This window comes from Notechis scutatus, chromosome 3, assembly GCF_049901735.1.
Source record: "Notechis scutatus isolate UNSWTSFEM ecotype Mainland chromosome 3, rNotScu1.2, whole genome shotgun sequence".
Classification (NCBI taxonomy): domain Eukaryota; kingdom Metazoa; phylum Chordata; class Lepidosauria; order Squamata; family Elapidae; genus Notechis; species Notechis scutatus.
In genome coordinates, this window is record NC_142011.1 from 63,703,376 (window position 1) to 63,716,527 (window position 13,152).

At 42.3% G+C, this 13,152-nt stretch overlaps 1 protein-coding gene across 6 annotated transcripts in view; it reads right to left on the reverse strand.

The window, feature by feature from the left end:
• Positions 1 to 13,152, reverse strand: part of SLC1A7 (solute carrier family 1 member 7) — a 55,733-nt gene that overhangs the window by 18,231 nt on the left and 24,350 nt on the right. For 3 of the 6 annotated variants that reach the window (XM_087960284.1, XM_026665887.2, XM_087960288.1), the window contains exons 3-4: positions 12,618 to 12,833; positions 1,753 to 1,795 (exon numbers count right to left, since the gene is read on the reverse strand). In XM_087960284.1, coding sequence (XP_087816410.1) covers positions 1,753 to 1,795; positions 12,618 to 12,833 — 259 coding nt within the window. Of the gene's footprint in view, positions 1 to 1,752; positions 1,796 to 10,365; positions 10,904 to 12,617; positions 12,834 to 13,152 lie in introns of those variants that run through there. The other 3 variants (XM_087960285.1, XM_087960287.1, XM_087960286.1) reach the window with 2 other exon arrangements.

Consider the following 13,152-nt stretch of genomic DNA (forward strand, 5'->3'; position numbering starts at 1 on the left):
CATTGTGCTATGTTTATGGGAACAAAGTTAGGATCCCATCTCCAATTTGTCCTTCTGGATAAACCATATCACCCAACAGGGAAATATTTTATGTAGAAAACTGATGCCATTCTCCTCCATTAGTATCACCTCTCTCTTTTCCTATCACTTTTCTGTCATGTCTCTTTTCACAGAAGCTGGAGGAAATGGAATTTATGTATTAATGGCTTTAGCAGTTATTACAAGCTCTCCATCTGGAAGCATACATATATTTTGGCCTGGAATTCATTGCCATTTATTATTGCAAAGATTAAGAAAATACTGGTTTTTCCAAGGGGGGATTTGAGAGCTGTGGCTATCAATTTGCTCTCTACACCAGAACAAACAATTCAGAGAGTACTTTTATATGGGATGGAAGAATAGATAGATGATTCATTGTTCGGTTAATCAATTGATTAATAGATACGGTGTTTTTATGAAGTCTAATAGGCTGCCATGTATGGCTTCGAGCTACATTTAAAAATTACACAAAACTATTTGCTTCCAGATATTAGACCCACATAATGGTAATAATAGTGACAGGAACATATTCCTATCACAACAAATCTATTTCAATATTATCTACAGAAACCTTCTTCAAGAGTTACCTTCCAGATGCCTTGGGGGTTGCACTGATAATATATCTAGACTCCTATAGGAGAGAAAGCTGGAGCAGCAATAATTACCACCACTTTTCTCCAAATATATTCCTCCAAATACCTTAAATTGCATTCTGTCTTTGAGGAACACCAGGTTGGAGAAACTGTTTTATACACTACCAAGGAACAGCTTTTAAGGATTGTAGATGAGATCAGCCTGACAGCAACTGGATATACAACTGATATACTATATATTTTGCATGGAATGCCTAATGTATAAGCAACTTGGCATTCACCACATTTTTACATTCCATTGTCATCATGAGAAGCAACTGTGAAAGTTATTGTCCATAACCTGCATTTTAAAAAAAATCAAGACAATATTTCACTTATGGGACTTTGAATAGTTTAGAAGTCTACTGTAGGTATTTCTGCCTTCTGCTAATTTTCATATTACTTAACATTTGCTATTAGGGGTAATCATGAATTGATGATGCTGATGGGTGATGCTGATGTTATCCATTCAATCATGTCTGACTCTTAGCAATTCTATGGACCAGAATCTCTCCACTACCTCTTTGAGATTTTCTATACTGTGGCTGGTGTCTGCTTTGATGGAGTCCAATCACTGTGTTCTTTGGTGGCCTGGTTTCCTTTTACCATTTGCTCTTCCCAACATAATCAATAGAATAACAGAATTGGAAGAGACCTTGGAGGTCTTCTAGTCCAACCCTCTGCTCAATCAGGAAACCTTACACCATTTCAGACAAATGGTTGTCCAATCTCATCTTTAAAATCTCCAGTGTTGAAGCAGCCACAGCTTCTGGAGGCAAGTCATTCCACTGATTACTTGTTCTAACTGTCAGGAAATTTCTGCTTAGTTCTAGGTTGGTTGTCTCATTGACTAGTTTCCCCTTGAATAATTGCTTTCTCCAGTGAGAATTTTTAATTTTTGTGACTATTAGGAAGAGTTCCTCACCAAAACTTAGTCAACATCTTTATTAAACTAAATAATGCAAGTGCTGGTGATTTTAGAGGTTCTCATGGGTTATTTGATGAACTGTATATGGCTCATCTAGTTTTTTCTTATGAATTGCAAAGAAATATTTTAGCATTCAAAGAGCCAGATTCCCACCTGTTTAAAAGTGGCTTCCACAAGGTTGGCAGGAAACATGTTCCTGAAAAAAACAAAACAAATAAAACTAGTCAAGGAAATAAATAGAATTTTAAACACAAAGCTTTGCAAGCTATAAATAAGCTGTCATTTACAATATAAAACATATTATGTGGCTAAAAAAATAACTTCAGATTCTTCATGGTAAGTGATTTTCCTATTTTTCCTCTTTTAAAACTTGGGGGAAAATTGGAACAACGTAATTGTTCTATATTAACATTCTCCAAATCCCGAGTTCTGATTGGTCCACACGGACCGCAACCCAATTGGTCAACTAAACAACTGTGATTGGCGCGCTAAGAATCTACCGTGATTGGCTGAGCCGATCGCGGGAAATTCAAAGCGCTGCCATTGGCCGCCAAGCCGCCGGCCGGCTGAATAAAGCCAAGTGGCTTGCAGGTCCTGGACCCAACTGTATATTCAATAAAGAGCTGAATGTGCACTTTGAGTCTCACGTCTCCATGCAACCTGATCTACCTGGGACCGATCTACCCGGGACCGATCTCCCAGACTTAACAGTGATATTCTGTTAATTTAAGGTTTTTTAAATTAATATTTCTAAACATTTATAGTAAACACCAGGCAACATCCTGACATTAAAAGTTGGGAGCTTGAAAACCATGAGATACAATACTTCTATGCCACCACAGTAATTTCTAAGTTTATCTCGCAACAATGCACCTGTAACTATTTGGAAATTCACCCAAGGCTTGTCATTACAAGGCTAGTACTGTATGTGCAAGTAGATTAGTTTGGTTCAATCAAGCATGATCTGTACAGATTCATTGTTGGGTAAGGAGACAGATTGCACCTAACATCAAATAAATCCAAACAATTCACATCACGCATGAATCTGGCAATGCATTTTTCTCACACTTTCAATTAAAAAATAAATTCTGAATCAGCATGTAATGAGAAAGACATTTTACCAGAAAAAAAGTTGTAATTTGAGTGATGGAAACATGATTATATCTCAGTAAATGTTTCATTTTTATGAAAAGCTTTTAGTTTTCCCCATGTTATTGGACACATATCTTCAAGTTATCCAAGAGATCTAAAATTATTCCCTTTCAATTACCTTTTAAAGTTCCAAGGGATCCTGATTCTTCCATACAGTCAAATCATCTGGGGTCATAGGTTGTATCCATGTACATTAGGAATTTGATTAATTCTGTTTGTGATGTGATTTGGATGAAAGGTGCTACAGACATGCAAAGGATTACTTTGCTGATTAAATGATAGACTAGCAGTTTATGATGGATAATTAATCTGGAGCAACTGTTTGGGGGGATGTTACATTCAGATTGAAGAGGAACAATGAGGTATGTGTGTCTTAGCAACCTTTGAACTTGTGCCTCACTTCTAGCTGCACTGACATGCAATTAGGATTATATGGAAGAAGAAACATCTGTCAGATGGTCATTAGTGATCTAATGTCAAAAAAAGTGTTAATGATTTTAGCTGTTGCTGTTTTCATTATTCTTTCTCTTGCAGGAATTAGGACTGTTCCTTTTAATAGATACTAAAGGACACCAACCCTGACTGTTCTTTGGAAGGACAGATACTGAAGCTGAAGCTCAAATACTTTGGTCGCCAAATGAGAAGAGAAGACCCATTGGAAAAGACCCTGGTGTTGGGAAAGATTGAAGGCTAAAGGAGAAGGGGATGGCAGAAGATGGGATGGTTAGATAGTGTCATCAACATAATGAACATGAATTTTGGCAAAATCTAGGAAACAGTAGATGACAGGGGAGCCTGCGTGCTGTGATCCATGGGATCACAAAGAGTCGGACACAATTTAGCGACTGAACAACAACATTTTAATAGAAGTGACTGGAACTCTTCCAATATATTTTAAATGGACTGTGGTTTTCCATGGTAAATCATTCTTCAAAATTAACTTTGTTGAAATGGCCAGAAGGTAAGTGAACAGGAGTTTAGGGTCACATCAGTTCTAGTAGAGTACAGGCCATGACAGACAATCTTGATATGACACTGAAAAAAATGAGTCTGTGCATGGTGGCAAGAGTTGTGTTGTGGAGGAGATGCAATTGGTCTGGAGCCTTTCTCCACTTTATAGAAACACAACTGTGAGAAAAAAAAAATGCAGCTGCCATATAAAATTGAGCAAGTATTTTTATTAGCTCCATCATGTTCTTGGAAAAACTTCAAACTACTGATTTTGAAATACCAGATTTCAAAAAACAATTTCTGCTCCTTTTGAAGTTACGCTATTGAATATGAGATTTGTGCTTCTGAAGTTCTCATTAGTCTTGTTGTTGTACAATACTTCGATTGCTTTATTGGAGATGGGACCTTGGTACTGAAGACTTTCAAACTCTCTCAGCAGTTTTTAGATTTATAGTTATATTTATTTATATTTATAATTATTTTCAAATGGACACATTGATCTCAAAGATTACAGTGATGGTACTTTTTTTTTAACAGGACTATTTGAGCAGCATAGAGATCCTTGCCTGTATATTCAGATTCTTCTGGAAGATATGCTGCTCTTAAATATTCCTCTCATAGTGATGCTCTTATACTTCTTCATCTCTTTCATATTCTCTCTTCATCAAATGGAACAAATAAGCTGCTAAGACAATATCACTATTTAATTCTGTAAAGCTATTAACTGAATACTGCTGATCTTAGTTCTACCTTAGCTTGTCTATAGCAGCTGGAAAGAATATTTTATTGCCAGCAAAGTTGTTACGAACTAAGCAAATGCATTGGTTTTGAATCCTAATAGTTTTACTTCCACAGCAGGCTCGTAATCCTGCACTTCTGATTGGCCCACAGTTAGCAGATTGTGATTGGTCGTCTCTGGCTAATCAGATTGGCTGACAGCGGGTCGCCGCTGATTGGACGCTCCCAGCGCGGCAAACTTAAATCATTGGACATTGTGACAGCAGCCAGCTCTATAAAAGGAGCTGCTGCTGCCCAAGCCCCCCGTTCCTTTTCTGAAGTCACTAATAAAGAGTTGAGTCACTATTCGATGCCTCGTCTCCGTTACTTGCGCCCACTCCTCCAGATCTAACACTGGCGACGAGGATGGGATGCGGAGACGATAGAGCTGACTGAGCACTCGCTGAGCACCAAACAGAGCACGTGGCTAAGAGCGCACCAACTAGCAACAGAATGACCAGCAGCGCCATACCACCCGCTCCATTTAACCCGGCTAACGAAGACTGGGACTCGTATATGGACAGGTTCCAGATGTTCCTGGAGACCAACAATCTAAAAGATGCTAAGCCTGGCAAGATATGAGGCGTATTCCTGACCCATTGCGGGCCCGCCGTTTTTAAAATGGCAAAAGCACTTGCGAAACCGGCTGAAGTCAAGACAATGGATTGGGACAACCTCGTGCCGATCCTCCGGGCCCATTATGCACCAGCGGTGCCAACACTCATCAGAAGACACGAGTTTTACCAGAGGGACCAACAGAAAGGCGAGAGTGTTGGAGACTTCATCGCTGATCTCAGGAACCTGGGAGGACTTTGTGGCTTCGCAAACCTCGAGGAAGCCACGAGAGACCGAATTGTTCTGGGCCTAGAAGACTCTACGACTCAGAGCAAGATTATGGCGAAGGGGGACATCGGCCTCGCAGATGTCATCGCCGATGCTACTGCAGCAGAAGCAACCAGGAAATCAGCCGCTCGAATGCGCCGAGCGAACGCACCGCACCGCCAACTCGCCAGTGACACTACGCCTTTCTCCGAGAAGCACACAACGACCACCCACCATGAAGACCTCGAATCCTCATCCGAAAGCGAGGAAGAGGAGGTCAACCGCCTCAGGTCAGAACGCGACCAGCGAGACCAGTGGAACCCTAAAACTTCGCGGCAATGCGCGGGATGTGGGGGTAATCACCCGCGATCAGACTGTAAATTCCTAAACGCACTCTGCCGTTCCTGTGGAAAGAGAGGCCACATCGCAAAGGTCTGCAGAAGCAAGCGAGGATCCAGCCCAACCTGAAGAGAAAATAATTTCCGGCAGATAACAGGCACCCCACCAATAAATCGGGACTGCCTAAACAACCAATGGAGGCACTACTACAGAAATAGAGCAACCGCCAATTCAACTAGACGAGAAGAGACCCATCAAACCATCACCATCGGCCACGCTTCATCCCTGGATGCAGGGAAAATCCGAGTGAAGGTCATCATTGCGAATCAACCATGTGTTATGGAGGTCGACTCCGGGTCGTCCTTATCAATGGTCTCTTGGAAAACCCTCAAACAGCTGATCCCTGACATCCGTTGCCAGGACCTCAGCACTCAAAAAATCATATTAAAAGACTACCAAGGAAACAGAATCCCAGTTGCCGGTACCAGCCACGTCCAAGTATCTTTCAAAGACCACACTGCAACTCTACCTCTTACCATTGTCGATTGAGATCGGCCCAGCTTGCTAGGCTTGCAGTGGTTCGCGCCACTAGGAATTGAACTAGCAGGCATCCACCAGACCGGAAGCGATGACTGGGAAGCAGCCCTCGTCCAGGAATTCCAGGATGTTTTCACCAAGAAACTAGGCAAGTACAAAGGATCCCCCATATCGTTTAATCTCAGCCCCGATGTCGCGCCCATTCGCCTTAAGCCTCGTCGAGTGCCATTTGCACTCAAGCCAAAGATTGATGAACAATTGGACAAATTAATAGCCCAGGGCGTGTTGGAACCGATTGACCACGCCCGATGGGAGACCCCAATTGTAACCCCAATAAAACCTGATGGATCCTTGAGAATTTGTGGGGATTACCGGGCCACCCTAAATCACGTGCTTCAGCAGAGCGCTTACCCCGTACCTGTGGTCCAACACCTTCTTCATTCCTTGGGAGGTGGAAAAATATTTGCAAAATTGGAGCTAGCCCAGGTGTACCAGCAGCTGCCCGTAGATGCACAGACTGCAGAAGCCCAGACTATAGTCACGCACAGGGGTGCATTCCAGTGTAATAGACTCCAATTCGGAGTGAGTGTAGCACCGGGCATTTTCCAAAGTCTGATGGAGAGACTGTTACAGGGCATAAAAGGGGTCGTGCCCTACTTCGATGATGTCTTGATAGCTGCCCCAACTAGAAGCATATTAGAAAAACGACTCAGAATGGTTCTCCAGAAATTCAAAGACGCTGGCCTGAAGGTCAAGAAGGACAAGTGCCAACTATGTACTGAGAGGGTTGAATTCCTTGGGTACCTTCTTGACAAACAGGGAATTCACCCTACTGAGAAAAAACTAGCTGCCATAAAAAAACGCCCCAAGACCTAGGAATAAAACAGATCTCCAAGCCTTCCTAGGACTCATTAATTTTTATAACATCTTCTTGCCCCAGAAAGCAACCATTGCTGAACCCCTGCATAGGCTCCTCAACAAGAAGGCGTCCTGGATCTGGGGACACCGGGAAGAACGAGCCTTTCAGCAAGTTAAAGACCTTTTAACTTCAGATGCTGTATTGATGCAATATAACAAGACTTTACTTTTAACTGTCACCTGCGACGCCTCACCGTTTGGAGTAGAAGCCATCTTGAGCCACGTCCTGCCAAACGGTACTGAGGCACCTATTGCATTTTTTTCAAGAACTTTATCTAAAACCGAGAGAAACTATAGCCAACTCGATAAAGAGGCTCTCGCTATTGTGTCTGCGATCAAACGATTCCATGAGTATGTATACGGAAGACCCTTTGCCATAATCACCAATCACAAACCATTACTTGGCATCTTAGCGGGAGACAAACCAACTCCCCACATTTTATCACCCAGAATGACCCGTTGGTCAGAGTTTCTAGCTGCATACAATTACCAACTACTACACCGCCCCGGGAAAGCCATTCCCCACGTGGACGCCTTGAGCCGTTCTCCACTACCGGAAGTCATAAGCGACCCAGCTCCAACCCTAGCTGCGCTACAAATAGAAACCACCACTGACTGCACGAGACATCACCTCGGAAACAAAGAAGGATCCTTGTTTGGCACGAGTCCTCAGCTGGGTGGAAAGAGGTTGGCCTGACAACGAACCCAACGACATCCTTAAGCCTTTCAAAAACCGACAGACAGAACTCTTCTCCCAAAAAGGATGCATCTTGTGGGGAGACAGAGTCGTAATCCCAGAGAGACTACAGCATAAAGTTCTAAAGCTATTGCACAATGGACACCCAGGCATCGTGCGCATGAAGGCACTGGCAAGAAGCTACGCATAGTGGCCAGGTATAGATAAGCAAATAGAGACCTGGGTAGCCACGTGCATCAAATGTCAGGAAACTCGCTCAGCTCCACCAAAAGCCCCACCGACTGAATGGGAAACACCTCGAGGCCCCTGGTCCCGCATCCACATCGATTTTGCGGGACCCACCAAGGGACACACATTTCTTATAACAGTAGATGCCTATTCCAACTGGCTGGAGGTCCACAAAATGAAGAGCACCACCACAGAAGCAGTTGTCAAAAAACTAACTAGACTATTCGCTACGCACGGGTTGCCAGATGTCCTGGTCTCAGATAATGGCCCCCAATTCACTGCTCTGGCATTTGAACAGTACCTAGCAGACCGGGGAATATGCCACGCTTTAACATTGCCGGCTCACCCTGCGGCCAATGGCAGGGCTGAGCGAATGGTCCAATTTATAAAGAAAACGCTACACAAGTTGGAACATGGGGACATCGATGACAAGGTAACTAGGATGCTTCTGCTCCAGCATATCACCCCAAGCAGCACCACAAACAGAACCCCAGCCGAACTGCTCATGGGCCGAAAACTTCGCTCACATCTTGATCGCCTACACCATGCCTACATGCCGGAAAAACCCCTGGGGTCCAGCAGCAGGTGTCGCACATTCAAGGTAGGCGACCTAGTCTTTGCAAAAAACTTTTCCGGAGACCCATTGTGGGTCCCTGCTACCATAACTCAACCTATGGGCCCTCGATCCTACCATTTACAAACTGCTGATGGGAAAACGTGGAAGCGCCACATTGACCAACTTCGCTCCAGACTAGCACCTACCCCCGTCACAAGCCCAGAATTTCAAACCGGGGGGGGGAAGGGAAACCGAGGGGGCCGGAAGAGAATTAGCATACGACCCAATACTCGAAAACCAGCAATCAGCACAACCAACCCTGGGATACTCACCTTCCGAAGGAGAACCAAGCCAGATGATCGCCTCGCCACAAAACAGCACTGCGACTGAAGCAAATCCAAGAAATCCGAATGACAGCTGTGACGGAAGCAGAGATGACAACCCCGAGTCACCCAGCAGAGAGGTTGGACTGTCATTGCCATTGAGTTCAGCAAGCAGCCCACCGGAACCAGAGCCAGAGCAAAGACCGGTGGAGCAACGCAGATCAAGTAGACAGGTGAAACGACCTGCCTATTTGGAAGAATACATCACCCCACCCCTCAGACGGAACCTAGGGGGAGGGGTGTTACGAACTAAGCAAACGCATTGGTTTTGAATCCTAATAGTTTTACTTCCACAGCAGGCTCGTAATCCTGCACTTCTGATTGGCCCACAGTTAGCAGATCGTGATTGGTCGCCTCTGGCTAATCAGATTGGCTGACAGCGGGTCACCGCTGATTGGACGCTCCCAGCGCGGCAAACTTAAATCATTGGACATTGTGACAGCAGCCAGCTCTATAAAAGGAGCTGCTGCTGCCCAAGCCCCCCGTTCCTTTTCTGAAGTCACTAATAAAGAGTTGAGTCACTATTCGATGCCTCGTCTCCGTTACTTGCGCCCACTCCTCCAGATCTAACAAAAGTCCCATCATGTTTCAAAGAAATGCCATGATTTTCTTTCTTTTCCATCTGCTGAGCTGATGTATTTTCCTCTTGCTTGCCTTCAAGCTTTTTTGTGCAGCAGCTTTAAGCTACTTGTCTCCTGAGCCGAAACATCTGGGAATAAAGCTGGTTTCAGACATGTCTGTTAAGATTTCATTTTCAGCTTTGATAACAATGCTAGCCAAGTATACTATCTGAAGAGTTATATGCTCCTCACTAACTGGTCAGTTTCTGTGATTCTTTACCCTCCTACCTACATGCTGGGGGAAAGAACCTGGATCTCTTTTGTTTCTGTTTTTTAAAACAGAGTTACCTTGAGGTAAGATGGGCTTCTAATAAATTTTACTAATAAAATAAATAAATGGCCCAATGTTTCATCAGTCCACCAGTCCATTGTTTACAATACAGTCCTTTCAGCAGTTCCAAGTCAGTTCTGCATTCATTTGCACTATTCAGTTGATCCTGAGGACACACATAAACCTCCAAGTTGCCTCAATGACTCCCAGAGAGGGCTAACTACCAGATTATTGTGAGGAATATAATTCCTTCCATTTTCCACCATTCAGTCAGAACTGAAGAATCTTCTTGGATGAGAAGCTAAATATCTTCAAGGAAAAAAACAAATAAAGTCTAGTTGCCTTTTGAAAAAGCACCTCTGGGACAACCATGACCTGCATCATTAAGAATCTCCATAGACAATCCATCATTCATTTGTTCTCTTTGACCAGCTCACACTCTAATAGCTGAATATATGGATAGGAACCAAGAACTAATGGTTATTGGAGATAAAGAAGGAATGTGCCTGGCTTACCAAGCATATAGAAATCAGGCCTCATGTGGATGTGTTCCTCTTCTTGGGTATAGATATTGCCCAAAGGGGCTTGGAGGGCAGCAAACTGTAACAAAAAAAGGATGGGAGAGGCTGGCCACTCCATACAGCAAGCAGTAGATTTACAGAAGTTGTCTAGAATGAATTAAAGAACAGCAAGTAATGGCAGTGTGAGTTGGAAAACACTACTTTGGAAGAAGATAAGGAAAGCATGCCTGCAACCTGTCCCTGTATTGAGATTGGGCAAATGGAACCATCCATCCAAGAACTCTCAATAGGATTTGTGAAGCATCACCCAACTTCAGAAGAGTCCTACTCCTAGGTCTATGGTAAGCCCATCCATTTCCTCTCAAATCCTCAGTTTGCTGTTCTGATCACAAAATACAATTCAAGATGAGTATGCTTTGTAATAAGGCTGCATGGCATTGTTCTTAGGTTTTCTGTTTCCAATCATTAAGTCTGAAAAAATTCTACAACTTCGTTAAACCTCTCTGAAACATTAGCCAGGGAGATCATGGCTATCTTTGCAATGTATAACTACATTTGGCTGCCAGTGAAGATATATAGACATGCCCATGCCTGCTATCTATGTTTAATTACCACTTTAGCACTAATTAACATGGGAAGGAGAGTATATTCAAGAACATACAGTTAACAAGCATGTCAGCTGCATGCATACTATGCAGATTGCTCAGGGCCATAAAAAAGACTGACTCACTGCTTAAATCTAATGGCTTCAGTTATATTTCCACTTAGCTCTGCTTCCTGCTATAAACAGCTTTAAGTTTGATTTCCAGGTCTTTGCAAGCTGAACCAACAAGCATGACAAACATGCTCGCTGTCAACACTGAGAATCCAAGGTTTCTTCTGAGGATAGAAATACATTTATGTTCAGTTTATAGACTCATAGTCTGCAAGAGAGAAAAAAGAAGCCAAAAATAAAAGAACACAAAGAACTAATTAAGGAGCTTTCATCAGATAATTTTATATGAGGGAAGAATCAAATACAGGTGAAAAGATCATAATTGAGTAGCAGATGTTTTCTATGGACAAGTCTCAGCTTCAATTTCTAGCTCCTTCAATTGAAACGATCAAATAGCAGGTAATAGGAAATGCCTCCATCTGAGACTAGAGACCAGTCAATATATGAAATTAGATATACAAATAATCCGAAGTCCCAGGAAGAATTTGGGGAAAAATATTCGCAAATGCAATCATCTTAATGTGCACTTGATTTAATGTGATTCCATTACTTAAAACAATATTGTTAGAGATGAAAAAAAATTGATTTCTTTATACTAAATAAGTGCTGATGATGAATTCAGCATACAAAAAGCAGCCTCCAATGTGTCATGCCTCTTTTTTAAGATACTCTCTTCATGCTTCACACATACGCATATATGAAGGATTATAACTTGCCATGAGAAAAAGAATTTGTTTTCTGTGAGTAGGTGTACAAAATAAACACCCCTACGGCAGGGGTATCAAACTCGTGGCCCATGGGCCAGATGCATCACGTGCTGGCCCCGCCCCCACCCATTTTAGCGAAGGGGGAAAAAGTCACGACACGACATGTCACGCTGCCGTGATGATGCAAATTTGACACCCTGCCCTATGGTATCATAATAGAGAAATTTGAAGCAAAGCCAACATTATCTCTGTGTTTAATAAACCATTTTGTTTGTTTTTCATGCATACTTCAGTTTCCAATGGGGCTCAGGCAGTATTCTGTTTTTGATGTCAAAGATGATGCTGGAAAGATTAATGTACTTTTCAGAACAGGTTTTGATTGATTTGATGTTTGTTCATTAATGGACACCATATTTTTCTCCTTCTACCAGCTATGACCATCTGGTTGCACAGATTACAATTTAGGTAATACTTGTAATTTTCTTCTGAGTGTATACATACATTGCATTAGAATTCAGGCCAAACGCTTATTCTTCTCCTTTACCTTTTTTTAAGTATTAGGGGAAATGGTGGTCCTGAAGCAAGAAAGGATAAATTTGTACATGCTAAAATGTTTTTCAGTTTGGGGAGTAGAAGGTAGTTCTGCTTAAGTTCTAGGTTCTTTTAAATGAATTCATCACTGACCTTTAGCATTCATGGGTTTTAAAACATACATTTTAAAATGTGGTTATTCAACACAGTTTAGCTTCACCGCTAGGCCACCACACAGTATCACTGAATATGTAAAATCTGAACCTTCATAAAATTAGTGAGAATGTTGTTACCGAATTAGATCCAGCAATGCATCTGCAGAACTCATTATTGGCTTCGCACCTTCTTGGGTGTCTTTTTTCTGGGCTGCCCCACCAGGATGGATAATAGAGACCATAATGATTCCCACAATCACAGCCACAAATGTAGTCCACAGATAGTAAGTGACTGTAATGATGCCTAATCGACTAGATGTTTTAGCATCCAGAGCTGCTAGTCCTGACATCAGGCTGTTGAAAGAAAACACAAAGTACCATAAGTCTTTTTTTTTCTCCCTCTTCCTTCTTTTTTTCCTTCTTATTCAATTAGCTCTATTACTATATCCAGGGAAAGGACAACAAATTTCAATCTAACATCTCTTTGAGCAAATATAATTTTTAAAAGACTTGCTTTAGTCTTCTTTTGCAGGAGACTATAGGAAGGAGCTGACCAAGAAAGAATTAGCAGAAAACCTTATGTAAAGCCTAAATGGAAGATTCAATATTCACAATGTATGTGGCTAATTCATACTTTGTATTCAGGTTTAAAGGTTTAGGTTAAATTAAAATA